Source organism: Trypanosoma melophagium (assembly GCF_022059095.1).
Source record: "Trypanosoma melophagium isolate St. Kilda chromosome Unknown ctg3segment0, whole genome shotgun sequence".
NCBI classification, from domain to species: domain Eukaryota; phylum Euglenozoa; class Kinetoplastea; order Trypanosomatida; family Trypanosomatidae; genus Trypanosoma; species Trypanosoma melophagium.
Genome location: NW_027125162.1, coordinates 144,813 through 171,382, shown reverse-complemented (window position 1 = coordinate 171,382; position 26,570 = coordinate 144,813). Strand labels below are relative to the sequence as shown.

Below are 26,570 nucleotides of genomic sequence, written 5' to 3'. Positions count from 1 at the left end.
TTTTCTTTCTGTTTTCTCTACTTATCTTTTTTCTGCATCTTTTTTTTGTATCTGTTTTTTTTTTTCGTTTCTGTTTTTTTTTTTTTTTTATCATTGCCTAGTAATTTGTTTTCTTGCTCGTCTTTCTTTCTTTCCTTTTACTTTTTGAAGATCACTAACTTGCGCGTTGTTATTTCCATAGTGCAAGTAGTAATTTCATTGAGGTAGGGAAATAAAGTTCACCACACACAAAGGTATATATATATATATATATATATATATATATATATATATATATAGGAAGAGAGAGAGAAAGAAGAGAAAAGAGAAACGGAATAAAAGACAAGGGTGAAGCAATAAACAGTCTTAATATTATCCATGTTATCTTCGGCATCTACTGGAGTGCCGAGGAGTAATGACACGGCAACCGCCAAGATTGTCCTACTAGGAGAATCTGCAGTAGGGAAAAGCTCCATTGCATTGCGGTTTGCACGAAATGAGTTTTACCCAAACCAAGAAACTACCGTCGGTGCTGCGTTTCTCTCACGTACCGTCACAGTGCCACCCTCTTCATCCACCGCCTCTTCAACAACAGCAAACAGAACAACAACAACAACAACAACAACAACCGGCGCATCAGGCACCGTTAGTGGCGGCTCCGTTAAGTATGAGATATGGGACACTGCAGGACAGGAGCGGTACCGATCTCTCGCCCCCATTTATTACCGTGGTGCTTGCGGGGCACTAGTGGTGTACGATATCACAAGTGCAGATAGCCTTAAGAAGGCACAGACGTGGTTGCACGAGCTACGCGCCAATGCTGATCCCACACTAACTATACTTCTCCTTGGAAATAAAAAGGATTTGGAATCGCTGCGGCAGGTGTCTTATGAAGATGGTGCAGCTCTCGCAGAAGAAGAAGGCGTAAATGGATTTTTTGAGACATCCGCCAAGGATAATCAAAATATTGAAGAAGTGTTTATAGAACTCGCAAAGATGTTACTCGAACACGGATTGACTTCATCTACTCCAGGCGGTATTAACGGGGCACGCGGAGCGAAAATGTTAGAACCTCCTTCACGGACCCAGCGAAAAGAAGGCGGATGCGCATGTTAAAATGTATAAGTCTGTTTTGCTAGTGGTATAGTGTGGTATTAGTACTAGTAATATTAGTGGTAGCAACTGGTGCTTTTTCACTGTCTTTTTTCCAGTAAAAGGGAAAACGTAATAAGAAAAAAAAAGATTAAAATATTTCCAACAGTATAATATATATATATATATATATATATATATATATATATATATATTATATTATATTTTATTTTTCCCACTATGATGCTTTTTGCGTAGTGAAAGTGTGCAAATAGGGTCATCGCTATTTTGGGAATATGACTGTTTAGGCGACGAAAAAGTGGCAGGTTTAAGTGAATTTTTTTAAAATTTCTCTAACTATTATTATTATTATTATTATTATTATTATTATTATTACTATTATTACTATTATTATTATATGCTATTGAGATTATTCTTATTATTGTTATTTCTGTTATTTTTTGTGTTTTTCTAACATTTTTTTTTTTTGCGTTCGTCTTGCTCTTTATCAAACAAACAAAAAAAAAAACAATTACCTTGGGGCCCGACCTCTCTCATTTTCTTTCTCTTTCTCATTGAAGACAGGGGTCTGTGAAAATCAAGTACGCGTGGGAAGGGGTTCAGTAATCTTAGCGGCTCTAACAAGAGAAGATGGAAGAATCCTGCAAAGAAAATGTGAATGTAGACACTGTGGCATCTCAACATTTTATGTTTTCTCAACCACCTCCACCTCCACCTCCACCCCCACGTGTTCCGTCTACGTCTTCACCTGCTAAACGCTCTGCTACCCACAATAGTAGTGGTGCAGTTATACGAAGTCCAATGACAATGACAACATCATATACATATGGTCTTGATGGTTTTGCTTCTGGTAATTCCATGCCGAGAAATGTAGAAGATGCTTCCCCTTTGTCTACAACTACAGCTGCTGAGTATGCAGAAATTGAACAGAAACAATTAGAATTACGTGGCGTTGTGGAACACCGTATAGTAACACTCGAACGTCTTTTACAACGACGTGAGGAGGAACTAGAGGAACTGCGTCTTCAGCTTCGAAAAACAGAAGAGGATTATCAATTTAACTATGATCTTATAAAGGATCGTGATGCTGCACTAGAAGAAGCGGCTACACAGTTACAATCTCTTTATGATGAGCTTAAAAGATATAAGTCTGATGAGGTCACTACTGGAAAACGTTTAGAGGTTTTAGAGCAGGAGACACATCAATTAAGACAACGACTTCGTGAAACAGAGGTTCAACGAGAGCAAATAGTGCAACGAACGCAGCAGACATATGATCAAAAAGAAAAACAATTAAAAGAAGTTTTTATTGAAAAAGAGAAAGCTTTGGAATATGAAAAACAAAGATTACATGAAGAGTATTTACGACGATTCAAAAACCTTGATGATGCCAGGGCGGAATTGTCAGAAAAGAATGGTGTATTAGAGGTTCAGTTAGAGAAAAAGTGGAAGCAGGAGATTGCACGACTGGAGCAGAAAATTTCAGAATCCATGGATGCAATGGATGCATTGCAGCGTGACAAGTCAGCACTTGAGACACGTTGCGCGGAGTCATCTCAGTCGCTTTCACTATTAAAGTTAGAGTATGAGGCTCTTGAGCGACGACATGAAGCCTTAGTTACAGAGTCGACGGAGAAGCAACGAAATTGTGCGGAGACATCTCAGTCGCTTTCACTATTAAAGTTAGAGTATGAGGCTCTTGAGCGACGACACGAAGCCTTAGTTACAGAGTCGACGGAGAAGCAACGAAATTGTGCGGAGACATCTCAGTCGCTTTCACTATTAAAGTTAGAGTATGAGGCTCTTGAGCGACGACACGAAGCCTTAGTTACAGAGTCGATGGAGAAGCAGCGTCAGTACGAGTTGCGGCTGAGTGAGTGTAACGCTATCATGGGACAGAGTGTTGCGGCGGCCGAGGACGGTATTCGCCAGCAGACCCTTCGGGTCAAGGCGCTGGAGGCGGAGTGCGTCCACCTGCGGCGGCGGGAGGCGGAGTTGGAGTGGTCCCTGCGGCTGCAGCGGCTGCGGCGGGAGGAGGAGGCGGAGCGAGCGGCGGACGTCGCGGCGGAGGCGGTCGAGCGGGCGCGTTTCGTCGGGGCCGTGCGGGTGGCGGAGCGGCGGGCGGCGGAGGACGGGGCCTTGCGGCAGCAGCGGCGGTGGCGCGAGGAGGCGGCGGAGGCCCGACGGGCAGCGGAGGACGCACGCGATGAGGCCGCACGGCGAACCCGGGAACTCCACGAGACCAGCGAGCGGGCACAGACGGAGGCTGCACGACTCACTCGCGAACTCCACGCCAGCGAAGCCGCACGTCGTGCACTAGAGGAACACTTCCACCTCGCCGTAGAGCCAGGAAACGGGGCCGCACCCGCACTCATCGAAAGTCTCCGACGCGAAAAAGAAGCACTCGAGCGCAAGTCACTAGAACTCGAACGCACTAATGCGGCGATAAAGGAGCAGGTAGCTTCCTTTACTATGGAATTACAGAACGATCCGGCTATTAAGTTGGCAAAGGAGACGCAGCGGCGCGTGAGTGTGCTACAAGAAGAGCTGCTTCAGGCGCGGGACGAGAATCAGCAACTACGCGATAAGCTGAGGAATAAGGAGGAAGAAGTCTCACGCTATCAACTGGAAATTCTACGGGCACGGTCCACTGAGACTGCGGCAGCGCATCACCGTGACGAGGAAGATAGACGTCTCCGTGAAGAAGTCAAGAATGCGAAGGAGTCTTATGAACGCATGCGTCAAGCATTAAAAGACCAACAACAACAACAACAACAACAACAACAACAACATCAACAGCAGCAGCGTCGACACCATCGACGAGATGGAAAATCTGGTGGTAAACTAGTGAGGCGCCAAGTAAGCAGAAACCGTAGTAATAGTAGTAGTAGTAGTAGTGACGATATTGGCAGTAGTAGTAGCTGTACGGGTGGTAGAGATACGAAAGACAACAACAAGCGTGGCCACGAGAAAGTGGTACCCAGTACAACACAGAAAGAGACGGAATTATTACGTGAGGCGGAGTTGTGGCGGCGGAAGTATTTGCAACTCGAGCAAAATATTCGTGATTTACTTCGGGAGCGTGACGGACTCACAAAGGAACTTAACCTGACTAGACAGGATGTAGAGGCGTTGACAAGCGAGAAACAGTCTCTTCTTGATCTTAATTCTCTTCTAAAGGCGCAACTAAGGGAGGCCTATCGGACAGCACTAGAATATCCCCCACCTCCTCCCCCACCACTACCACTACCACCACAACAAGAACAACAAAGAGAAAAGGTTTCTACTTCACATCAAACGGGTCTGGGACTTTTATCTAACCGAGCAACGACGAGAGAGTCGTCTCAGTCAGTCCCACATCTTGCTGTAGATGACATTTACAACAGTACTACAGCCCTGAAATCTTCAGCAGAAGCCGAAAGACTTTCAGCTTTGGAGGAGGAACTAGCTGCAATGAAGGCGTTTATGGTCACACAGCGTCAGGGAGCCATGCGTGCCTCGCATTCCTTGGGAGGTACTACTGTTACTGCGAAGGAGAAGGCGACCACACGAAAATCACAGAGGTCTCAGCAACAGCAAGATCAAATTCCTTCTACACAATCGAGACGCCCGATTGTTCAAAGTAGAACACCAGTAGTGCGTCGAGGCTCCTCGGCTGTTCGTCATTACGGATACATGTAGGTTTTCTCTTTAACGTGAACCTCCTTGTTTGTTGTCTTTCTGCAGTATATACGTATGGTTTTCTATGCATTTGTACACAAGCGTAAAAAAAAAAAAAGAAAAAAAACCAAAAAAAAAAAAACATTTGTACCTGTTTTACCTACTTGTTGCGACTTTGCGTGCAGTACTAATTGTTTTTGCAACAATACAAATGTTTTACTTTTTCTTTCTTATTTAAGTTTGGTATAGGAAGCAAACGTAACTCTGTTGCATAAACAGAACAACAGGGAACGGAACTTTTTAGTGAGAAGGGTGCATAGACTCAGGCACACACATACAAGGAAATAGTCGAGGGAAGTGAGGAAGAAAGGAAGAAAGAAACAAAAAAAAAAAAAAGAAAAAGAAAAAAGCGGAAAGAAAAGTGAACAAGAAAAATAAGGAAAGAGAATATAGGAAAATAAATTATTTAAGGGATGGGATCGAGCAGCTCGCGTGAGCGACGCTCTCGACATCATGGTCGCAATGATGGACTCTCACCTCCAGTGAATATGCCTACACACTTAGCAAGTCAATATAACAATCGAAGACACCCTTCGAATAACGGTAACACTGCCCCTTTGCCACCACGGGCAGACCAACAACAACAACAACAACAACTGCAACCGCAACAACAACAGCAACCAATACCACCACCGCAACAACAACCACCACCGGCACCTACTGACAGCAACAACGCCAATAACAACAATGATGACGGCACAAATGCCAACAACAATCAACGTGGTGTCCAAGAGGGACAAATTGTGAAAATGTTGGCTACTGTTGATGCTTCTTCAGTAAATTATGATGCGGGAACGCATATGCTAAGATTCTCCATCACCAGTGTGTGTCCCTCCCTGACGTATGAGATTCACACAGGGGTAAAGGAGTATATAAAAGATGGGGAAGTATTCTACCTACCAAATAAGCCTAAAATGGAGCCTCCTCGTATTTCTCTTGAGGGTGCACAGGAAGGCAAAGAGATTACTGTGCGTATTGACGTGTCCAAGTTGGATGAGAAGGAACGGGTGTACAACAAGCATTACCCTAAACAGCAGCCATGTGTTATTGTCCTGCGCTACCGGACGAAAGAGATGCGCAAGGGGACGGCTGATGATGCCTCTGCCCCGACAGAGCAGATCGCCGAACACACGGAGCACACCGCCGTAGACCTCGCTGAGAACCCGAAGCGGCGGGTCATCAGTCAAATTATCACCGCCGCCGGTGGGGCGTACGTCGTGGAGGATCTCTTCGGCGTCGACGGCGAGGTGCCCGGGGCCGTCGGCGGCGGGGCGGAGGTGATGCTTGGCACCACCATTGTGCCCCACGAGGGAGAGGATGATGAGGACGGACTTTGTGTGATTTGCCTCACAATGCCAAAAGATACTGCCGTGATGCCGTGTCGACATATGTGTCTCTGCAAGAACTGCGCCGAGGAACTTATGCGGCACGTACCCAAGTGCCCCGTTTGTCGTGGTTCCGTCTCGACGCTGTTGCATATGCCGTCTGTGACAGATGGTGAAAATGTATGAGGAAACGATAAGAAAATTGAACAGGAAAAAAATATGAAATAGGCATTTTTGTGGGAGTGAGTGTCAATGAAAATTATGAATGATTTATCTAGCCAGAGAAAACGAAAAGATTGGAGAAGTAGATCTCGATATATTAGTGTATATATATACACAATAATATATATACAATAATATATATATATATATATATATATATATATATATATATATCTGTAGTTGATTTGGTACGAAGGGTGAGGATGAAGATTGAAAGAAAAAAGGGGGGAATATGAGAAGTGTACAGTGGGGAAGGGAAGATCAGTCTGCGTAAAAAGGTAGAGGAGAAATGAAATAAAAAGAGAAAAGTGAGGGGGCTATAGGAAGTTATGCCAGTAAAACGTTAGGGAGACTAAAAAAAAAGGGAAAATGATTAAAACAAACAAACAAACAAAGAGTGAGGTGGTATTTTCCCACAACAACGGTGACACTAACAGAAATGAGGAGGCGGATCAGGAACAGTGGAGGATATATGTGTAAGTTGCGTATTCCTTTTTTTGTAGTTGTTTTTTTCTTGTTTTTATTTCTTGTATTGTTTTTTGAGGATAGTTCTACGAAATCCGTTGTACTTTGTTTTTCTATTCCCATGTTGAAAATGCGTTTAGCTTGCCATTTTTCCTCGCTTCCTGACTGATACTCTTGCAGTACGGTGTGTGGTGTCGTGGCTTAACGGTACCAACCACAGCGTTTTCTCTTTATTTGCTATTATTATTGGTATTACTTCTACCTTCTTCGTTTCTTTTTTTTTCCTATTTTTGCTTACGCAAATACCACATGGTATATATATACGCATTTATGGAGAAGAAAAAGGAGAATATGTTGACCCTTTGCTCAAGGCTAATTACGCCGTGGGGGAGTGAAATTTTCGATTTCTCTTTCTTCTTGGGTGTGGCGTTTTCTCTTTTTTCCCCCCTTCATTGCATGTTTTTCTTTACACACGGATACACGCGCACACAGACAAGGACTTTTTTTTCCTTTCCCTTTTTCTTTCCTTTTTTGTTTTAACCACTTTTTTTCTAGATTTGAACCCTCTTGAATGTGCTCTCATTTCTTATTTTTTCAGTTATGCAGCCGATAAGGAAGAGGTTGCCTGGAGTAAGAGTGGCTATGTAATAGTGTATGTGTATGAGAGAAAGAAAAAGAGATAGTGGGATAAAATAAAGAGAAAAGATGGCACCCCGGAATAAAAACAGTTTCGTAAGCGCATTGATGTTTCTTTCTTTCCTCCCCTTTGCATTTCTCGAGACATTGGATCACACCATGTGTAGATGGTGAACCTCTCAAGAAAGCATACTTTGCGTATTTTGTGTGAAAGTCAATAGCGATTAGTGTAAATAAAAACAATCATGTGAATTCTCTCTCTCTCTCTCTCTCTATATATATATATATATATATATATATGTTTAGATTTGCTTCTTCATAATGTGTTTTTTTCTTCTTCTATCTGTGTTAGGGTAAAAAAAAGAGTTAGAGTAAGCGACAGACTTGCACTGCCTTTTAGAGGCAGGATAAAGTAGTATAGAAAAGACGTGGCAATGTCTGCTGATTCTTGCTCAACGTGCTGCGCCGTACTCTCTATATTGGGTATTATTCATCTTGTCCTATTTGGAGGCATGTTCCAGGCGCGCGCTGTTTCATTTCATATCATAAGTGTTGAGAATGGTTGGAATATCGATGAAAAGGCCCGTGCTTGTTTTAACGGAGCTATATTTTACGGTGTCACACTCTTTATTTCTGTTCTAGCGCGCATATATGCACGACGTAGTGATGCTGCACGACGGGCGTTGCTAGAAGCGGAACAACGTCGCGAAAGTGCCGAGTTTTCAATTCATTGATTCATTGCGGATATTTTTTTTTTCTCTTTTCTTTACTCGTCCTCGGCTCTTTCTAGATGCTTTTTCTTTATTTTTTTTTCTTCGCTGTCCGTGTCTCTCGAGAAGAGGTGTAGGAAAGTAAGGCGTAGCATTGGATATGAATTGAGAGACATGTTTCTTAACAGACGATGGAAAAAAAAAAAGAGAACTGGGTTTGTATGCGTGGATGTGTCTCCTTCTCTTTTTCTTTTTTTTTTTTTCTCTCTCTCTCTCTCAATGTATGAAGATACCGCGAGGGATACCGGTGAAATAATAATGAGTAGCGACAATTTTTTCTCTGGAAAGGGAGTACCTCATTTTTATTTTGAGTAAGCACAGTCTCATTACTGTTACTAAGCGATAGTTTTTTTCTTAAAGAATTTTTATTGTTGTTTTCTTTTTCACACGAAGTGGATGGGAATCCGCTCTCTATCCCTTCACTATATATATGTATTCTTTTTTTCTTCTTGCTTTTGCTTCTTTCTACTTGTAATTATTATTATTGTTATTATTATTATTATTATTATTATTATTATTATTATTATTATTATTATTATTATTATTTTGGATGGGTTTACTACCGATGCAGAGGACAACGTGACCATTATTTGTATAGAGGTGGACGCTTGGTGTCATAACGTCAATAAAAATAAAAACAAAAGGGGGAAAAAAGAATACAAGATCCTTCAAAAAAAAAAAAGCATCAGCAAAAACAACAAAAAACCTTGTTCGTGCGTTAAAAAGTAAAACTATTATAGAATTTAGTTAATTATTATATAGGTGTTTATTTATTTAAATAAATATTTATATGGATCAGTTTAAACAACCCTTGGAAGGGATATTTCGCGATGGTATTCCCGCACCAGTTCTTCGCGCCTTTGCCCCATTGTATCAAGCCCTACCATCACTTCAAGAAGCTGTTTCAGCTAGTCGAGACTGCTATTATTGGCGGGCTAATCCACTAAAGTGCGTTGATGAAGATGTACAGACTGTGACAGCTTTTATGCAAGCAAGTGAGGCCTCATTCCGCATGTGTCCACAGCAAAGCGCAACTCTTCTAAAGTGCCACATGACAGAACCCGCCAAGGCTCTCTTTTTCTGCCGAGATGAGGAATGGGAATGGCGCACGTGTCTTATGGACCAAACTGGAATTCGCTTCTGGCCGTACGCCAATGCGCCTGTAGGTGCCCCATGGAGTAATGGCGGGCAGACGGAGGACTTCCATTTAGAGGATCGATTCTTTTATGAGAATTTCTCGTGGTGGCGACGAAAGGCGGCAATGCTTGCCGTGCGACAACGCGAATTGGAAGTACAGGCACAGAGGAAACACTGGCTAAATGAACAGAATCAAAGTAGTGGAGAGGGTTCTAAGCAGTCCTTGATGCCTCCGAAGCCAACACTTGCCCCTGTAGGTATTAAAACTGATATCAATTAACAAGGGATGATATTTGACGCAGATAAATAATGTTGCCAGATACAAAAGAGAATGAGAGCTATTGAAGTTGATACCGAAAGAAGAAAGGAAAAAAAAAACAATTTTACTCATGGACGAGGAACATAAAAGAGATGTGGTGGGAATATTGGGTTGGGGAGAAGGAAATATAAATAGCGAGAGAGAATGGGTTTATATACACTGGGATAATGGTAATAGTAGTGGTGGTAGTAGTATTAGTATTAGTAAACGAGTCTCGAGTAGAGAAAAGGATATGAGAAAGAAAGAAGGTATTGATATAATATATATATTTATTCATTTGTTTACTCTACAAAAAGTATTACTGTATTTTTTAAATTTATTTTTTATTGCTTTACAAAAAAAAGATTGGTTGCAATTATATTGAGAATTTGATCTTGACTGTGTAATATGTGTTTGTATTTGGAGATAAGAGGAGGAGTTGCGTCTGCGTATTTTCGAAAGAAAGAAAGAAAAAAAAGAGGAAGAGCAAGGAAATGTTCTATTCTATTGGATCTTCGTATTCTAAATCGTTTCTTCTTTTTCCCTTTTTCTCTCTCTGGAGATTCACCCGTATTTGAAAGAAAAACACACAAGTATATATATATATATATATTTGTATTTGTACAGGTGTGTGCGTCTCTGTGTGTGTAATCTGGCGATGAGTCAGTCACTCTCCGCCCGTTCCCGCTCCGCCGTTCGCTATGCTGATGCTCCCCGCATTCCAAACACGGCGGCGGGCCTCTACTCTTCCTCTACTGGTAACAGTGGTATTAACAGTGTTATGAACCGTACGGCTAATACTACAGTGATGGGTATTGACTCTGGTGCAGGTGAAGTGGGCGGCAGTGTTCCGTTGACAGGCGAGATGAATGACACCTGCGGGAATGGGTCTCATGACGGAAGAAGAGAGAGAAACGCTGCCGAGGATAAAAATAGGAAAGGTCTACCAGGTGTATTCTCAACTCTTCCAAATGGACAAGGTGAGAATATATTTCTGAATCGAACTAATGATAACTGCATAAGATATGGAAGAAAGAAAGTACCAACGACTCCTGTTGGTATAAATACAAGTCATCAAAGTCAATCAGTACCACCTCCTCATCGATTTTCATGTATTTACCCCAAAAGTGAAGAAGCATCTTCTGTTTCTACCGGAAGGGAACCATTGTTTAATAGCCGAGATACTCCTCTTTCTTTTATAGTTACAGGAGGTGGACCAAGTGGTAGGAGTCGAACAGGTATTCTTCGAGAAGAAAATATAGGTAATACAACAGGAAGGCGCTGGATTTTGACAGATGATCCAAAGTGTCATGCAGAAACTGGGGAAGAACCTGTTTTACTTAGTACTGTTCTTGATCACGGTTGGGGAAAAATGTGTGAGGAAGAGGCTGCATGGTGGAAACATCGTTGTATAATGGCAGAGCAGCAACTTGCTATTGCCCTTCAACGTGTGAATGAATATTCTAGTACGACAAGAGTGACAAGATCATTGTCATCATCCTCATCTTCACAATTGGGAACATTAGCGACCCAAGAAAAGGATAAAGCTTCCGTTCATTCGACATTGCCTTCTGAGTTAGAACTAGAAAACAAACGTTTACGAGCACTATTAGCTCAGAGTCAAGGAAGTGATATGAAATTTCAGGAGGAAAAGGGAGAATCTGCGGTAGTACAAGGTAAACAGGATATAGAAACAATAAAAACTAGTGGTATAGATGTTTTAATAAAAACATCTGATAGAGAAGTGCAATGTATGCTGGATGAAACAAACAAAGAACTTGAAGAGTCACTTATACTGCTTCGATCAGAACGTGATACTCTTAAGAATGAATTGTGCAGGGAAGTTATTAAAAGAGAAAATCTAGAGACAAGCCTCATTGCAAAGGAAGAGCATCAAGCATCGGAGAGAGAGGAGTGGCTCTCTAAAGAGATTGATTTAAAAAAGAAACAAGAACTATTGGCCAATTCGCTACGTCAAGCGCATCTCAATGTTTCGTCCATGTCAGAACAAATAGAAGAAAAAGAGAAGGAATTGCAAAAGGTTCAGTCACAACTTCGTGAAGTGGAGGCGGAGCTGTCAGTGTCTAAAGCGGAAGTGATGCGACTGAAAGAGACGGGTGAAAAAACTCTACAAGAGGGACAACGACTTCAAGAGCAGTTACGAACACTTGAAGCAGACCTTTATTTATATGGAGATATAAAGAAAGAAAATAAAAGTGTAAAGGACGGAAGTAATTTGAAGGATTCACTTCAAGAACATACCGAGGGGTTACTGCGACGTGCAGTGACTGCTATGCGTCGTGTGGAATCGGATGAAAAATGGATTGCATTGCAGCTTGTACAAACATTAAAAAGTATTGGAGTGACAGAGTTAAGTGAAAAGAAGGAATCATCTTCTTTAGAATATGTTGGTCGTATAGAGTTACAACAGTTAGTGCGTTCACTTGAGAAACTTATTGCCTCTACCATACAATTACTAAATGATAATAATGATGATGATTGGAGAATGACAACTGATACTGTCCATGAGGAGACATCTGATACATTATCAACTACTGCGTCAAATGATCCAAGCCATACTGACCTCCTTACTCGTGCACAAGATTGTGTTTCTCGACTAGAGACGTGTATAAATACGCAGAAGCGGCAACAAACGGAATTGAGAGAAGAACTTGAAGTTGTTCGTACAGATCGAAATGAACTGGTAGGACAACAAAGTAAACAAGTACGTCATTTACAAAAGTTGTTACTAACCGCCGAACAGGAAAAGACACGTCTAATGCTTGATGTTGAAGAACGTGATAAGGTGATTCAACATTTAAAGGAAGAATCTTCCTTGTTAGCGTCCGTAAAGAATCCTACTTTCTCTTCTTCTTCAGAGATGAAACATGTCTCTGCTTTAGAGTTGCAAGTGGCGAAAGAACGTCTAATTTCAAGCCACAAGTTCTATGCTAGTTATTTGAGGCGACTATTGGAACACGTAAACCTGCAGGTGCAGGAGTTTTACGGCGCCGTCCACGCACGAATGATGCTGGCGGTGGAGTCCTTTGCGCAGTGGAAGAGTGAGGAGTTGGCGCACATGAAGAGACGCGTGGTGGCCCTCCAGGGACAACTGCAGCGCTTCCGCGAGGAGCGGGGGGCGAATCAGCGGGTGCAGGACGAGTGTTTCGCCGCCCTGCGGGCACAACTCGTGAAGGTGCGGGCGGAACTCGCCACGAAGGAGAAGGCGCTCCGCACCGCCCAGACGGCCGCGGCGTCCATTCAGGCGGACGGGAACTCCCGCTATCGACGGTCCTCCGCCTCTTCCACCCCCCTCACATTGTGGTGGAAAGAGAAGGAAGAAAAAGAGGAAGAAGAGGAAGAGAAAGAGGATTTACTGCGGAGTCCACCGTCGCCGAACAGTCCGTCCATAACGCTACCACCATTACTCGCGACGGATGTACCCTTACCACCACTACCATCACCACCACCACCACCCTTGCCGCAGAATCAACAAGAGGAGAAACACCATATTGAAGCAGAGAAGGGAGAGAAAGAGTATAAAGAGAGAGATTTAGTAAAGCATTCCGAGGAAACACGCGGCGCGGTCTCCGCTCACTTCTATGATAAGAACCTGGAAAGAAATGATGCCACGCCAATTCACTTTACCAGAAGAAGTGCGTCTGGACGACGAACTGTAACGTTTGCCCCAACTGTTATTGTTGTTGAGCAGCCGGAACAAGAAGAGGAGGAAGAGGAAGCAGCAGCAGAAGAAGAAGGGGAAAAAGAAAAGAGATGTAATAAACGCGAACAGTACAAACAAGAAACAAATCCTCTTTCTTATAGCGGTCTTGTTTCCCGTTCTCCTTCTTCGAGCTACTCCTCCGGTTCGTCACCTATAGGAACTGGAAAAGAAACCCAGGTAGGTACCCAACCAGTTCAGCGGGGAGTGATGCGCAAACACCAAGAGGTATGGTTACGACAAGCAGAGATCATGGGAATACCTATAGATGAAGTTGAACACCATTCCCCTACACAAACGAGTTTATTCATGCAGTTACCAACTCCATAAAGTGTGATTTTTTTTAGTTTTATTTTTATTTTTTTGCTGGAGGTATGATGTGAGAGGTGAAGACAATAATATAAAATGAAGAAGGATGTTATTAGAGTTACCACTTTTATGTGGTGGGGTGGAGGTGGACCTTACCGATTCAGATGCTTATAATTTATCATTAGATTATGTAGCTTACAGTTATTAAAGATGTTTTTTTTTACTCGTTGCGTTCCTTTTTTCCATTTTTTTTTAAAAGTTTTATTGGTTTGTTTGAGTTATTTCCTTTTGTGATGAGCTGCCGTCACACACTCTCATACTCCGATGCATACGTGTTTTTTCTTGTCATCAAAGATTTCATAAGAACAAAAAAAAGGGAAAACGAATTGATAAAAGCTGCATATCTATCCCCATATTCTACATCTTGGGTATTTGGGGATTCACAAAAAAATTTTTTTTTGTATTGAGCTTTTTTCATGGTTAATTTTTCTTCTTTATTTTTGTGGTATTTATTTCTACAGTCTTGGGAGGAGAGACAATCACACACACAAAAGGGGGTAAAAAGAAAAATCAGAATAAAGAAACAACCAAGACGGTTGACATGAAACGCATTCTCCAGCGCTGTCAGCGGCAAATTGGAGTAACATTAACAATCCGGTACAGTAGCAATATTAGTAGTTATCGCTGTGTACATTCCCCTGATGATGGAAATTCACAAAACTCAACCTGCATGGATGGAAAGAAACCACTGACATCATCTAATACATCGACTGTGGTAACTTTGAATGGCCTGTCATCTGCGGTACGACGTTTCTTTCTGAAATCACCTGATCGGTGGTGGGAGACACCAGGGAGTGTTGAAACACTCATAACGATTATTCTTAATAACCGACAGAGTGTAGGTAACGGAAATGATGGTGGATTACACCCATTGTTGGGTGTGGAAATCTTAAAAGGACTGGGATGTGCAGTGTGGATTGATTCGGATGGAGGACTTGGTGGTTGGGCAGTACGTTCTGGACAAACAACGGAGACACTCTGCAAACTAGCAGCATGTGTTGTACAACCAATGCTTCCCCTTATCGCAACCCATACAAGAGTGAAACCATTACTTCCAGTAATTATTGAATGGCTTATATGTATTTCTGATATTCCTATCCAGATGTGGGTTGCACATTTGACACTCTACGTGAATTACCTTTCTACGTCAAAGATAGCTGATGGTGTTTCATACTATTGTAAAGGACCTCCACCGGATTTTTTATTGTTTTATCTAGTTAAAAGAATTTCACATTTGAAAGAGGTGAATATATCAACTAGTGTTTCAGAAGAATTACGACAGATATTTGATAAAATGCTACTACTACTACTATTATTACCTAAACAGGAAGTAAAACAGGATGATTTCTCTCTTTCTGTAGAATCAACATCATCATATGAAAGTTCTTCTTATGCAGGTAATATCGATCACCTAGCTAAATGTTTGTTTTGGAAAGGTGAAGTTCCTTTACTTTTAGATGATACAATTTGTGAAGCTTACAAACGCTTGTGCCAAACTAAAGTTGACACTAAAGATAGAATTCGTCTTGTTTCAACTCATATAAAAGGAGAATATCTTCCTTTATTGTCATTGTCAATAACAAGTGATGATGAGTTTCGTCGTTTGCTGTTGCGACTATCAGCATCTTCTCACATTGTTAAAATTAAAAGTCATGAGGGCTCTTCTAATCATCAAGTTGTACTAATTGAACCATTATTACAAATAGAAGATCCTTTAGTAATATTGCGTTTTATTTCACCATTATCAGAGTTTGTGGCCGAGATGATTGATAGTGAAAATTATACCCATGATGGTATATTGTCCCCGATGCGACTTTCTTTTGATGGCATAAAATTTGTAATTTATAATGCTATTGGTGCCCTTCATCATTTACAAAAGAACCGAAGATCAAATCGTTACGTTTTATTACCTCATAAACCACGTATTCATACTCTTAAGTCTCTTTGTGAAAAACTCTTAAACCATTTACAACGGTATGAAAAAGAAGAAGATCAACAAAAACATAATAATCTTCTTCTTTTCCCAGGAATTCCAGTAACGCAACAAATTTTTATTATTTCTTCTTTTCATCGTGCAGCCCGACGTCTTGTTGCAGCTGTAATGTCAGAGAAAACAAAAAGTCTCTTGGAAGAAGGAAGTGAAGGATCTGTTCTCCATGCAGGTGGGGCTATGCCAAAAAATAATGACGTGACAAGTGTTCTTCGTAATATTGCATTCCGCGTTTTAGAAGTTTCATTACTTCGATACTATAAGGCTATTAATGCGTTATCATTTTTTCCTAACGAGGGGTACAATGAAGGTGAAGATGTGATAAGGTCAAAAGAGGAGATTGAACATCATGCAGGGGGTCGTGCAATGTTATTTACTGTTCGACATCTTCTTCAACATCCTCTCTGTCAAGATGTTACAGCTGTAGTAGAAGGACTTCGGCTTGTAGCGATTCAGTCTTTAGTATTACATTCACCAGAATGTGAGGAATGGCTACGGGAGAGTTATAATGTAACTATTGCAAACGCTTTTTTTAGTGTTTGGCATCGAACCATTGGTGATGGATTAAAAGAAATAGCAGGGAATAGTAATATTACACTTGTTGGAGAATCAAAGAAAGAAGAAGAAGGAAAAGGGGAATCACATACTACTGTACAAGAAGTGCAAATTCATATGAGGAAACGATTACTTTGGATAATGCTACTACTACATCAACGCTATTGTTATTGCTCTACATCTTCACAGGAGGAACCCTTAATAACAGATAAGAGGACAGGATTCAATTGTAGTCTATTTCGTTCAATGTTAGATTTACTGACATCTTATGGTAATTGTACAGAATTTACAGGTTTTGGTTGGCCTTTACCATATCAAGAAATAAATATAACTTGTACTGTAAATGAAACAAAAAGAAGTTTGAATGATGTATTGTGGTCACGACAACTAGTTTATCCACCAATACAAGGGGGAGAGAATGCTGGTTATACATCCCGATGGGAGATGCAGGAAGAGTTATCTTCATTGGATTGTAAAGGTATCGGAAGGTGGCGATGGTTAGGGACAACAACTGCTGTATCAGAAGCAGCAGATTTTGCTAAATCAGAGATGGATGCTGGACGTAGTATTGATTACGCCGGATATCTCCTTCCATGGTCCACTGTAGTTCAAAGTCGTCATCCACTACGACTATATGATGAAAGCGGTGAATCTACAGCATCTGCATTAAAATTTGATGTCAATGTTGAGAAACTCTTGAGTCTAGAAAATGGTTTGGTGGTTCGATTGGTATCTATTGCGGAAGAGACCATGGTATTTCCTGATATGATGTACACTGCTGAGTTACAACTTGGTGGTGGTGTTGCTGTTGTTCATCCGGAGGCGTATCAGCTAAAACAGCTTGGAAACCTTCTTCATTTAAAACATACACCTGAAAATAATGCTGATGGTTATGATGATAATGGCGAGGGTGACGAGGAAGATGACAAACTCGATTAAATCGAACTAAACGAAAAGAACGTGAAAAGGGGTGTATACTGTTCTTTTTTTTTTCTTTCTTTTTGCATATGTTTTTTATTTTTATTTTTCTTTTGTTGCTTTTTTTTAATTCGTTTTTGATGAAATGTGTTTATTGTCAACATCGTCTGAGTTATATTTGTTCTTCAAATTGTTTTCTTTCAAACTCCTTAAGCGTTGGAACAAAAAAAAAAAAAAGGAGGAAGAAGGAGAACTACTAAGAGTCTGATAAATAGTCCTATATTATTTCTCTATTGGTAGTAGTGTAGTGCAGTATAGTGTAGATGTTGCGTATTTCTTTGGCATTGCGTCACAAAATACGTGATCGTGGGGGAAATGTACACAATTTCGCATTTGATACCATGACGAAAGTATACAGGGAGGCGGTGTACGCAAAGGATGCGCGGTATGCTGGAAACCCCATGTACCCAGAAAGTGAACCCCAATCTACTAATACTAACACTAGTACTAATATAAATACTCATGCGGCTGTGTCGTTATCTGCGAATCGTGAAGGTACACTGATGGAAACAGAGAAGGAAAACTCTGTAGTCAACGGTAATGTTTCTTCACGGTCTTCCAATGCGATGAAGCGAGGTCCTAGACGCAGTGGGGTGCAACTGGAGATACTTAGTCTTTACCATGATTTGCTAAAAGAGACACAAAAGATGAAAGATCCACAAACACGGGAGAACTTGCGCCATTTTATTCGCTCTGAATTTAACGGAAATATCGATATCCCACGAAGACATGTTACACGTATTGAGTGGCAATTGCACTATGGGAAAAATAAACTAGAAGAGCTCCGTGATATGCGGCCAGATTCCAAGTTTACACTTATGCGATGATGTAATATGTATGAGTGCAGAGAGAGAAAGAGAGAGAAAGAGAAAAAAAAGAGAGGACGTCAGAAAGGAAGAAGAAAAGAAAATCTGCGTTTTTTCATTCTGTAATTATATTTGTGTGAGATTTTCTCTCTGGATTGGGATCCTAGTTGCTGCTTGGTGTGTATAGAAAAGAAAGAAGAAGAATATTAAATGATAACAAAGACAAGAAATAATAAAAAAACTCGGAAACAGATTTCAGCAAAATTTTTTTGTTATTATTTATTTATTTATTTATTTATTTATTTATTTATTTATTTATTTATTTTTTTTACCTTTTTACGTGTATACTACACTGAACTCTGCTGGTAGTTCTGTCCTTGTTCTTGTTGTTACTGTTATTACTATTATTTTATTATTGTTGTTTTTGCTTTTACTGCTGGGGTTTGAGTGACTAGCCAAAGAGAACGCTGATGATGAGGCGTGCTCGTGGTATCCTCTCCCCACCAGTACTTCATCGCTTGTGGGTGTTACGACTTTGCTCGCCAGAGAAAACGCCACTTGTGTGGACTGCACCTTTAAAGTGCGCTCTTGCTGTTCTTTACGCTGCAGGGCGGCACTATCATCCCCACAGGGCGGATGGAAGTAATGCAACACTTCTCCCCGGCTTCTCCTCTTTTAATAACCCCCACACAGAGCAGGCAGCTAAAACTACGAAGACGATGTCAGCAAGCGATTGCAGGGGTGAGGCGGAGCTGTTGGAGGTGCTCCGTTCCCTGGAGATGGATTTGCCCACTATATCCCATGAAGAGAAACACACCGTAGAGGAGGCAGATAAAGAATTGGAGCGTTTTGGAACACCCTGCGCAGGTACCAAAAATATGTTTTTAAAGAGCAAGAAGGATGAACTGGTGCTTGTAACGACGCTTTCTACCACAAAGACAAGCATGAAAACGGTTCAAAAAGCAGCTAATACAAAGGAGCTACGATTCGCACCAGAAGATGTTTTAACTGCGAAATTGGGTGTTGTTCAGGGTAGTGTCACCCCTTTTGCTCTTGTAAATGATGATTCCAAAGAGATCAAGGTGGTTCTTGATAAGGCACTTGTTGAGAGTCCTATTCCTGTTGTTTTACACCCATGCCGAAATGACAAAAGTACCCTTATTACACCGAAGCAGTTGTGCCAATTTTTTGATAAGATTGGCTATACATATGTAGTTGTCGATTTTTCTGAAGAAAATGCTTCTAGAGAAGCTGCAGGAAAAAATTCTCCTCCCCCTCCTTCTGGAGGTGCATCTTCAAATGCTGTAAATGGAGCTTCTGGTGAAACAAAGCTTGGAATTATGGCTACTCGTGATGAAAATTTTTCACAATGGTATACTGAGGTGATTACTAAGGCCGAAATGATTGAGTACTATGATGTTTCAGGTTGTTATATCATGCGTCCATGGTCTTTCTTTATTTGGAGCCGTGTTCAGAAATTTCTTGGTGGTCGCCTTGAAAAAATGGGTGTTGAAGATTGTTATTTCCCTATGTTTGTCTCTAAAAATTGTTTGGAACGAGAAAAGGATCATGTGGAAGGATTTGCACCTGAAGTTGCTTGGGTGACAAAAGCTGGTGAAACAGATCTTGAAGTACCTATTGCTATTCGTCCTACCAGTGAAACTATTATGTATCCATATTACGCCAAATGGATTCGTTCCCACCGAGACTTGCCTTTACGCTTGAATATGTGGAACAGTGTTATTCGATGGGAATTCTCACATCCTACACCATTTATCCGTACACGCGAGTTCCTCTGGCAGGAGGGACATTGTGCATGGCAGACGGAAGAACAATGTGCAGCGGATGTCCTTCAGATCCTTGACCATTATGCCGCTGTATACGAAGAATTACTTGCTGTTCCAGTTGTAAAGGGTAAGAAGACGGAAAAGGAAAAGTTTGCCGGTGGATATTATACCACTACTGTGGAAACATATATTGCTGCAGTAGGCCGTGGTTGCCAAGGTGCTACAAGCCACAATTTGGGACAAAATTTTGCAAAGATGTTTGATATCAACTTTCAAGATCCTGAGAAGAATGATGGTTCTGTTCTTGTTCCATGGCAAAATTCATGGGGGCTTTCTACCCGAGTTATTGGTGTTATGGTGATGGTGCACGGTGATGATCGCGGCTTGGTTCTCCCTCCCCGCGTCGCCAGCGTACAAGTTGTCATTATTCCAGTGGGTATTACCAAAGACACAACAGACGAAGAACGAGAGGCCCTCTTGGATAAGTGCAAGGAACTGGAAAGAGACCTTCTCCACTCCGGTCTTCGTGCGAAGGCGGATCTGCGTGATAACTACAGCCCGGGATGGCGCTTCAACCACTGGGAGGTGAAGGGCGTGCCGGTGCGGGTGGAGGTGGGACCAAAGGAGTTGTTATCGCAGCAGCTGTCAGTGGCACTGCGGTACAACAACAGCCGCCGAAGTGTCCCGTGGGACGAACAGCTCCCGAGCATCTTCCTTGCACTGATGGATGAGATTCACGACAGCATGCTCGTGCGGGCTGCGCAGGAGCGTCAGGAGAACACAAAGAGGTTGACAGAGTGGGAGGAATTCACACCCGCAATTAACAATAAGTCTTTGGTACTGGCCCCATGGTGTGGTGCAATGGATTGCGAGGAACAAATAAAGAGGGACAGTGCAGAGGAATCCAAGGCAATGCAAAGTGAAGATGGACGCGATGATGCACGTGCCCCGAGTATGGGCGCCAAAACTCTTTGCATTCCATTCCAACAACCTGAGGGTGTCGAAGGACATACCTGCATTTGCAAGAGCTGTAACAAGCAGGCGAAGGAGTGGGTGCTCTTTGGTCGTAGTTACTAAGTAGAAATGAAGAGCACTTGGGAGGGAGATTACAGCAACAGGAACAACACCGCAAAAAAACACAATGTCATTGTCAGGAAAACGGAGTGTGATTTCATTCTTTTATGGGAATGGGATATCGTGGATAGAATGCACGGCTGGTTCTTTTATTATTGCGTTTTTTTTTTTTTTTTTTGAAATGCTTGTGCCAAATTTCACTCTATTTCTTTTGTCTTTTTACTTGAAGATGATTATATATATACGTATCCTCTGAATATGTGTGGATATGCTAGCGAAAACAACTTCAAAAAATCATTTCTGTGGTTCGTATGCGTGGAGAAGTGGAGGAAGAATGGGTAAGTGGGAGAACATTGAATTTTATAAGAAGCAAATGAAGGAGAACTAAAAATTCTTCTCCGGAAGCGATTAGGAAAATGTTATGGGTGTAAATAAGTATTACCATTGGGATAAAGACAAATTTGTTTTGCAGGGTAAGCAAGAATGAATCCAAGGAAATACACACTGAAGCAAAGATATAAAAGAAGTGAAAAGAAAGAATATATATATATATACATGCAAACGGAAGATGATAATAATTCTTTGAGAGTCATCTGTATGGGTACAGGTCTCCTACTACAGGGGTGGTTATGTGCAGGTTTTTGTATGATAAGGTTTGTTTTTAACTCTTGTATTCTGTTGTTTTCTCTTCTTTGTCTACTTTTTACCAGGAAAGATAGGGAATTTCTTGTATTTGCGAGAACGCAAGAGTAAGAAAATATTTACAGCTTCACAAACGCTTAAAGAAAAATATATTCCCACGCAAAAGAAAAATAACAACAATCGCAACAGGTATATACGTTTTGTGTATACATAGGTATAGCTAAGGGGTCTATTTATTTTTTGTGTTCTTCTGCTGTTTTTTTTTCGCTTTAATAAGGTATTTTTTTGCGTATTATTTTGGCCACCATTGGTGTATTTGTGTGTGCGTGTGCTTGTGTCTGGAAAGAGGAAGCACTTCTTGTTGGTGCACATAGTTCATAACTTTGTGGAGAAAAGTTTTCTTCGCGCTCACTGAAACTCTTAACAAATCAGGGAAGAGTAATACTAATCCAAGGACGGTATAAGTATTATATTTCTGTGTGTTTAATAGTGACTGCGGTTGTGCTCTTACTCTGGCCTATCCCCTATATTCTGCGTGATTTACAGCACAATCGGTTGACTTATTATTAAAAGAAAATAAACGAAAAAAAAAAGATGAGCGCTTCTCCTCAACGGGATCACAAAATATTCTCCGAGCGAATTCGTCAATTACACCGTCGCATTGATCGTGCCAGACCTATTTTCCAGCAGTATGAAAAAGGAGAATTGCGGGTAATGACAAGGGAACAGAAACGACAAGTTGGGATGTACTCAATCTGGCTTGAGGATCTTGAATATCTAAAACAGGGTCGTGTGCCACCTGTACGAAAGTGCGAGTTTCCACAAGATGACGGTATAGAATATAGTAATAATAATAATAATAATAATAATAATAATAATAATAATAGTGAGGGTGATGTCAAAAATAAAAAAGTGTCAGAAGGAAGAATAGAAGAAAAAGAAATAGTAGTAGATGTTCCAGATAAGAACAATACTGTTCTGAATCAATGCCCTGTGGAAGCTGATGCTATTTTAATGGAGGAAGAGGAAAAGCAAGAGGTGGGGACGGCAGATAATGAACAAAATGACGATCACAGAGATGAAGAAGAAAAGTCTCCCACAAATCAAAAAAACTCCACTCAAAAGGAAACGAATACTACAATGGATGATGAATTTATTGGAGATCCTGAGACTGATAAAGAACGAATTTTGCAGCACCTGCGTACTCTCCCTTCTGGGACACGTGAATCCTTCCTTAGAGGCTATGTAGAAAGAGTAACCGACACGGAGGAACTGCGAAGTGTAATAAAACGTTATGAAGCCGCAAATACTGTGCGGCAGAAAATTCTTTCAGGTGCAGTTACTCGTGTATCTAAGGCACAACTTGAAATGGTGGCAGAACTTTCAGAACTGCGTCGCACCATGAACTTTCTCAAGCAACAGAAGAAAAAAGAACAACGTCGACTCGAGTCTTTTATCGTACAGTGTTTACAGGAAGCTGATTTAGAAGAGGAAGAGGAAGAAGAAGAAAAGGAGAATTATTTGTCAACACCCGATAAAGAAGAAACATCAGAGAGAGTCAAAGAAAGTATGAGTGCCGTTAATACTAGTCTTTCCCGCGATCCACACTCTATGCCTTCTGTGGACCTTGAATTACTAGAGGAGAATGAGGGTTTACACGGAGAAGCACACATATTATCGTTACAGGCATCATCACCCGCTTCTGATCTTTTGGAGTCATTGGCTATTGAAGAGTCTGAGAATAATAAATTAAAGACAGATGAACTGAGAGGTACAATTAATGGTGATCAGGGTTCGCCTGTTGAAAACGTCATTGAAAAGGAGAATAATTTTATTGAGAATCTTTCAATATCTGGAAAAAGTAGCATATGTGGGTCTAACAGTGTTACTCCTGCCCTAACTTCTCCCGGTTTTAGCCACGGAGTTGGTATTAGTAGTAGCAGTAATTATAGTGAAAGAGAACATATTCAGAGGTCTGTTTTTGACTGGTCAAAACTAAAATATAACAAAAATGGTATTCGTTTGAAAACAAAGACGGTAGTACCTCAAGAATCCCTATCCTCACCAGATCCAGAAAAACCAAAACAAAAACAACAAGAAGAAGAACATCAACAACAACGACGACGTCCCCAAGATAGTAGAGACGTTAGTACTTCTCTGAATGGTGAAGAAACTACTTTAAAATTATTCAGTAAAAAGGGACTTGGAGGGAGAGGAGGTAGATCGGAAGGTAAAACAGGAAATGCAATGAAAGATCCACTCGATTATATTCGTTTGCATATCCCATTCCGTGATAAATGTGAAGATCACAAGATGGATTCGCAAAACACTACTACTAGGGGTTTAGAATCTCAAACTTCTTCTACTGCTATGCTTAGGCGTTTAGAGAGGGAACTCCAGTATATACAACGTTTCCCTGTTCCATGTGTTTCAGTTGCTGTATCACATTTTTTAAACTCTGATGTTAATGAGATCAATAATACTGGTCGTAGTCATAGTCGTAGTGGTAGTGGTACTGGTACACCTACATCGTTAGGTAGTGTCCATGGTGGTGGTGATGATACAATAGCTGCGAAATGGATTTTACATGTTTCTCCCTCTGATGGTCCACTTTCTGGCCAGGTAATTCAGGTAGTTGTTGCATTTTCAACATTATACCCATTTGTTCCTCCACTTGTTTATTCAACTGTGTTTTTACCCCTAGCATCTGTAATGATTTCCGAGAGTGGTCAGTCTAATACTCTGCGACTTCCGTGGACGTGTAGTGCACCTACACCAAGTTGTGGTAAGAAGAATATTAATGAGACTCGAGCTGAAGAATGGAAGCCAAATTATAATATTCGTAATTTGTTATTTCAAGTTAAAAATTTTTTTGGGGCTTCTGCGTTCGCGGCTTCCAGTAATGCGCTTGGACAAGATTTATATCGTCAGAGTATTGCAGAGGCAAGATTAGCATGTGGAAAATTGATAGCTGGTTTGGTTTATGGAACTACTAGTAAAGAGACGTATTTGGAATATAATAATAAGGTATTGGAACTAGTGAATGGTCCATTTCTGATTTCCAAACCAATTGAAGAAAACACAAAAAAAAATAAAACAGAAAAGCGAGTAGAAACTGATAAATTATTTAATAACGAAAAGAGTGAGAGCAAACATCCTCCAACTATTCATTACTACGAGGAAGGAACAGAGGGTGTAATTCATGGTCCTTTCTTGGGTTGCTGGGGACATCTCTTAATGATGAATACTTCACCAGTCTCAGAAGGCAAAGAGAAGGTAGAAACTCATATTGCACAAGATAAAATGAATATGGAATCTGTTCTCCAACTTCGTCTCATGACTTCCATAGGAGACTCCATGCCAAAACTGGAACTTGTATGTTTTTCGCAGCGTTTACTATCAAATAAGGATACACATTGGGCAAAATTAGCTCTAGAAGAAACAGAGGAAGAAGGGAATGACGATAAGAAAATAAGTGAAGAAGGCGAACAAGAACAAGAACAAGAACAGAAACGAAAAAAACAACGAAAAAGTGCTTCATCAGGTATTCTCTCACGATTTAATGTAGAATTGGCAACAGGTAATGATGAGAAGAGCGTATTGGTGAAGTTTTTCTTTACAGACGCTGCTCAAATTTCTCCTCTACCCTGTGTAAAGGATAAAACGATGGGAGAGTCGCATGTATACCTTCCGTCGAACAGTTCTTTTCTCCATAAAAAGGGAGAATTAATACCCCTAGCGTGGGCAATTCTCTTGCATGTGGAAGATGGAACATCAGCAACGGCTATTTTTTCATTATTTTCTGGAAAGTCTGATTCAGAAAGTGAAAAGGTATTAGTGAATACGGATAGCAATCCTAGTATTAGTGTTGCCGCTATTGCAAATGATGTGAACCCGACTCACAATGAATGTACAAATGGTAATTGTACAAGTGAAAGTCAGAGTATGCCACTATTTTGTGTTGCTTCACTTGATAATGAGGCAACCACAGAATTACTTGGTGTTTTATGTGAAGTATCTTATCCAAAGATGGTGTCAGAGAATTATGCTCCTGATAATATTAATGTTTATTCTAGCATGGTTGTAAGTGAAGGTGTTTTGAACGCCCATTTTACTGCTTCTGTTAGAGGAAACAAGTTCTTCATACTATCCACACCTTTTGTAGCATGCAACTTTTATTTACCACTGGTGAACCTGTCTTCACCTTTATTGTCGGAAAAATTGAATTGCCTTAAACTTAGTATTACCCAATTATACCGTAATCCAGAAGCCTCAACAGCTTATATACCACCCTTTAAAGTTGCAGAGGCTTTGCACTTTTTTGCACTTGTTTTTAAGAGTCTTGGAAATGAATGGAATAGGTTTGAAGGATCCACAAAGGGAGTAATCACTACGGAGATGTGTTTTTTGAAAACTGTGTACACTCGTGCCTTGTACACCTTTCACCAACTTGTTAAAGATGAAACCAAACTCCTGGAACTATGTAATAGTATTGCCACTGGTAAAGATTTCTTGAAACGAAAATCTACTATTCACAATTCACCTACTGTTGTTGAGTCTTTAGATGAGGTATCTATTTTGGAATGCCTTTTGGCATCATGGGCTACCCAATACATTCTCTGCAGAGATGCCACCAACCTTGTAGGTGTTGTTGATCCTATTAGCAAATGCATTACTAATGCATCTCGAGTGGTGGAAAAGTGTTGGGATGACACTACTACGGAATTACTCGCATACTTGAAAGAGGAGGGAAAAGAAGAACTGTTATTTAAGGCCCAATTCCAGATCGGACTAATTGCTGCTGTCACAATAACATAATAAATATGAACTGGATAGGGTGTGTTTGAGGATTTTCACCTGGAAATAAACGAAAAAAAAGTTTTTTTTTTTATCTTTTCTCTCCTTTTTTTTTATATCGTTAAAGGAAGCACGTGCAAGAAAAAAAAAATGTTGCTTCCAACTATATTAAACGGCATCAATTTG

General features: G+C 40.8%; 10 protein-coding genes across 10 annotated transcripts; all 10 read left to right on the top strand.

The window, feature by feature from the left end:
- Positions 1–357: 357 nt before the first annotated feature.
- On the top strand, positions 358–1,095 carry LSM04_003529 (Small GTPase; the record flags this gene model as incomplete). The annotated part of the gene is made up of 1 exon (XM_067336987.1): positions 358–1,095. One exon carries the CDS (start codon positions 358–360, stop codon positions 1,093–1,095), a length of 738 nt encoding a protein of 245 aa, XP_067189726.1.
- Positions 1,096–1,722: 627 nt separating this feature from the next.
- Positions 1,723–4,773, top strand: LSM04_007844 (uncharacterized protein; the record flags this gene model as incomplete). The annotated part of the gene is made up of 1 exon (XM_067336986.1): positions 1,723–4,773. One exon carries the CDS (start codon positions 1,723–1,725, stop codon positions 4,771–4,773), a length of 3,051 nt encoding a protein of 1,016 aa, XP_067189938.1.
- Positions 4,774–5,225: 452 nt separating this feature from the next.
- LSM04_008916 (uncharacterized protein) lies at positions 5,226–6,323 on the top strand (the record flags this gene model as incomplete). The annotated part of the gene is made up of 1 exon (XM_067336985.1): positions 5,226–6,323. One exon carries the CDS (start codon positions 5,226–5,228, stop codon positions 6,321–6,323), a length of 1,098 nt encoding a protein of 365 aa, XP_067189979.1.
- Positions 6,324–7,894: 1,571 nt separating this feature from the next.
- LSM04_000892 (uncharacterized protein) lies at positions 7,895–8,194 on the top strand (the record flags this gene model as incomplete). The annotated part of the gene is made up of 1 exon (XM_067336984.1): positions 7,895–8,194. The coding sequence occupies one exon, from the start codon at positions 7,895–7,897 to the stop codon at positions 8,192–8,194; it is 300 nt and encodes a 99-aa protein (XP_067189591.1).
- Positions 8,195–9,020: 826 nt separating this feature from the next.
- Positions 9,021–9,647, top strand: LSM04_008830 (uncharacterized protein; the record flags this gene model as incomplete). Its single annotated transcript, XM_067336983.1, has 1 exon — positions 9,021–9,647. One exon carries the CDS (start codon positions 9,021–9,023, stop codon positions 9,645–9,647), a length of 627 nt encoding a protein of 208 aa, XP_067189976.1.
- Positions 9,648–10,323: 676 nt separating this feature from the next.
- LSM04_002212 (uncharacterized protein) lies at positions 10,324–13,716 on the top strand (the record flags this gene model as incomplete). Its single annotated transcript, XM_067336982.1, has 1 exon — positions 10,324–13,716. One exon carries the CDS (start codon positions 10,324–10,326, stop codon positions 13,714–13,716), a length of 3,393 nt encoding a protein of 1,130 aa, XP_067189658.1.
- A 580-nt stretch (positions 13,717–14,296) lies between these two features.
- On the top strand, positions 14,297–17,239 carry LSM04_005474 (uncharacterized protein; the record flags this gene model as incomplete). The annotated part of the gene is made up of 1 exon (XM_067336981.1): positions 14,297–17,239. One exon carries the CDS (start codon positions 14,297–14,299, stop codon positions 17,237–17,239), a length of 2,943 nt encoding a protein of 980 aa, XP_067189825.1.
- A 302-nt stretch (positions 17,240–17,541) lies between these two features.
- Positions 17,542–18,105, top strand: LSM04_001430 (Complex 1 LYR protein; the record flags this gene model as incomplete). The annotated part of the gene is made up of 1 exon (XM_067336980.1): positions 17,542–18,105. One exon carries the CDS (start codon positions 17,542–17,544, stop codon positions 18,103–18,105), a length of 564 nt encoding a protein of 187 aa, XP_067189622.1.
- Positions 18,106–18,557: 452 nt separating this feature from the next.
- Positions 18,558–20,948, top strand: LSM04_006918 (Aminoacyl-tRNA synthetase; the record flags this gene model as incomplete). The annotated part of the gene is made up of 1 exon (XM_067336979.1): positions 18,558–20,948. One exon carries the CDS (start codon positions 18,558–18,560, stop codon positions 20,946–20,948), a length of 2,391 nt encoding a protein of 796 aa, XP_067189888.1.
- Positions 20,949–22,181: 1,233 nt separating this feature from the next.
- LSM04_002899 (uncharacterized protein) lies at positions 22,182–26,405 on the top strand (the record flags this gene model as incomplete). The annotated part of the gene is made up of 2 exons (XM_067336977.1): positions 22,182–22,431; positions 22,588–26,405. The coding sequence occupies 2 exons, from the start codon at positions 22,182–22,184 to the stop codon at positions 26,403–26,405; spliced, it is 4,068 nt and encodes a 1,355-aa protein (XP_067189692.1).
- Positions 26,406–26,570: the final 165 nt, after the last annotated feature.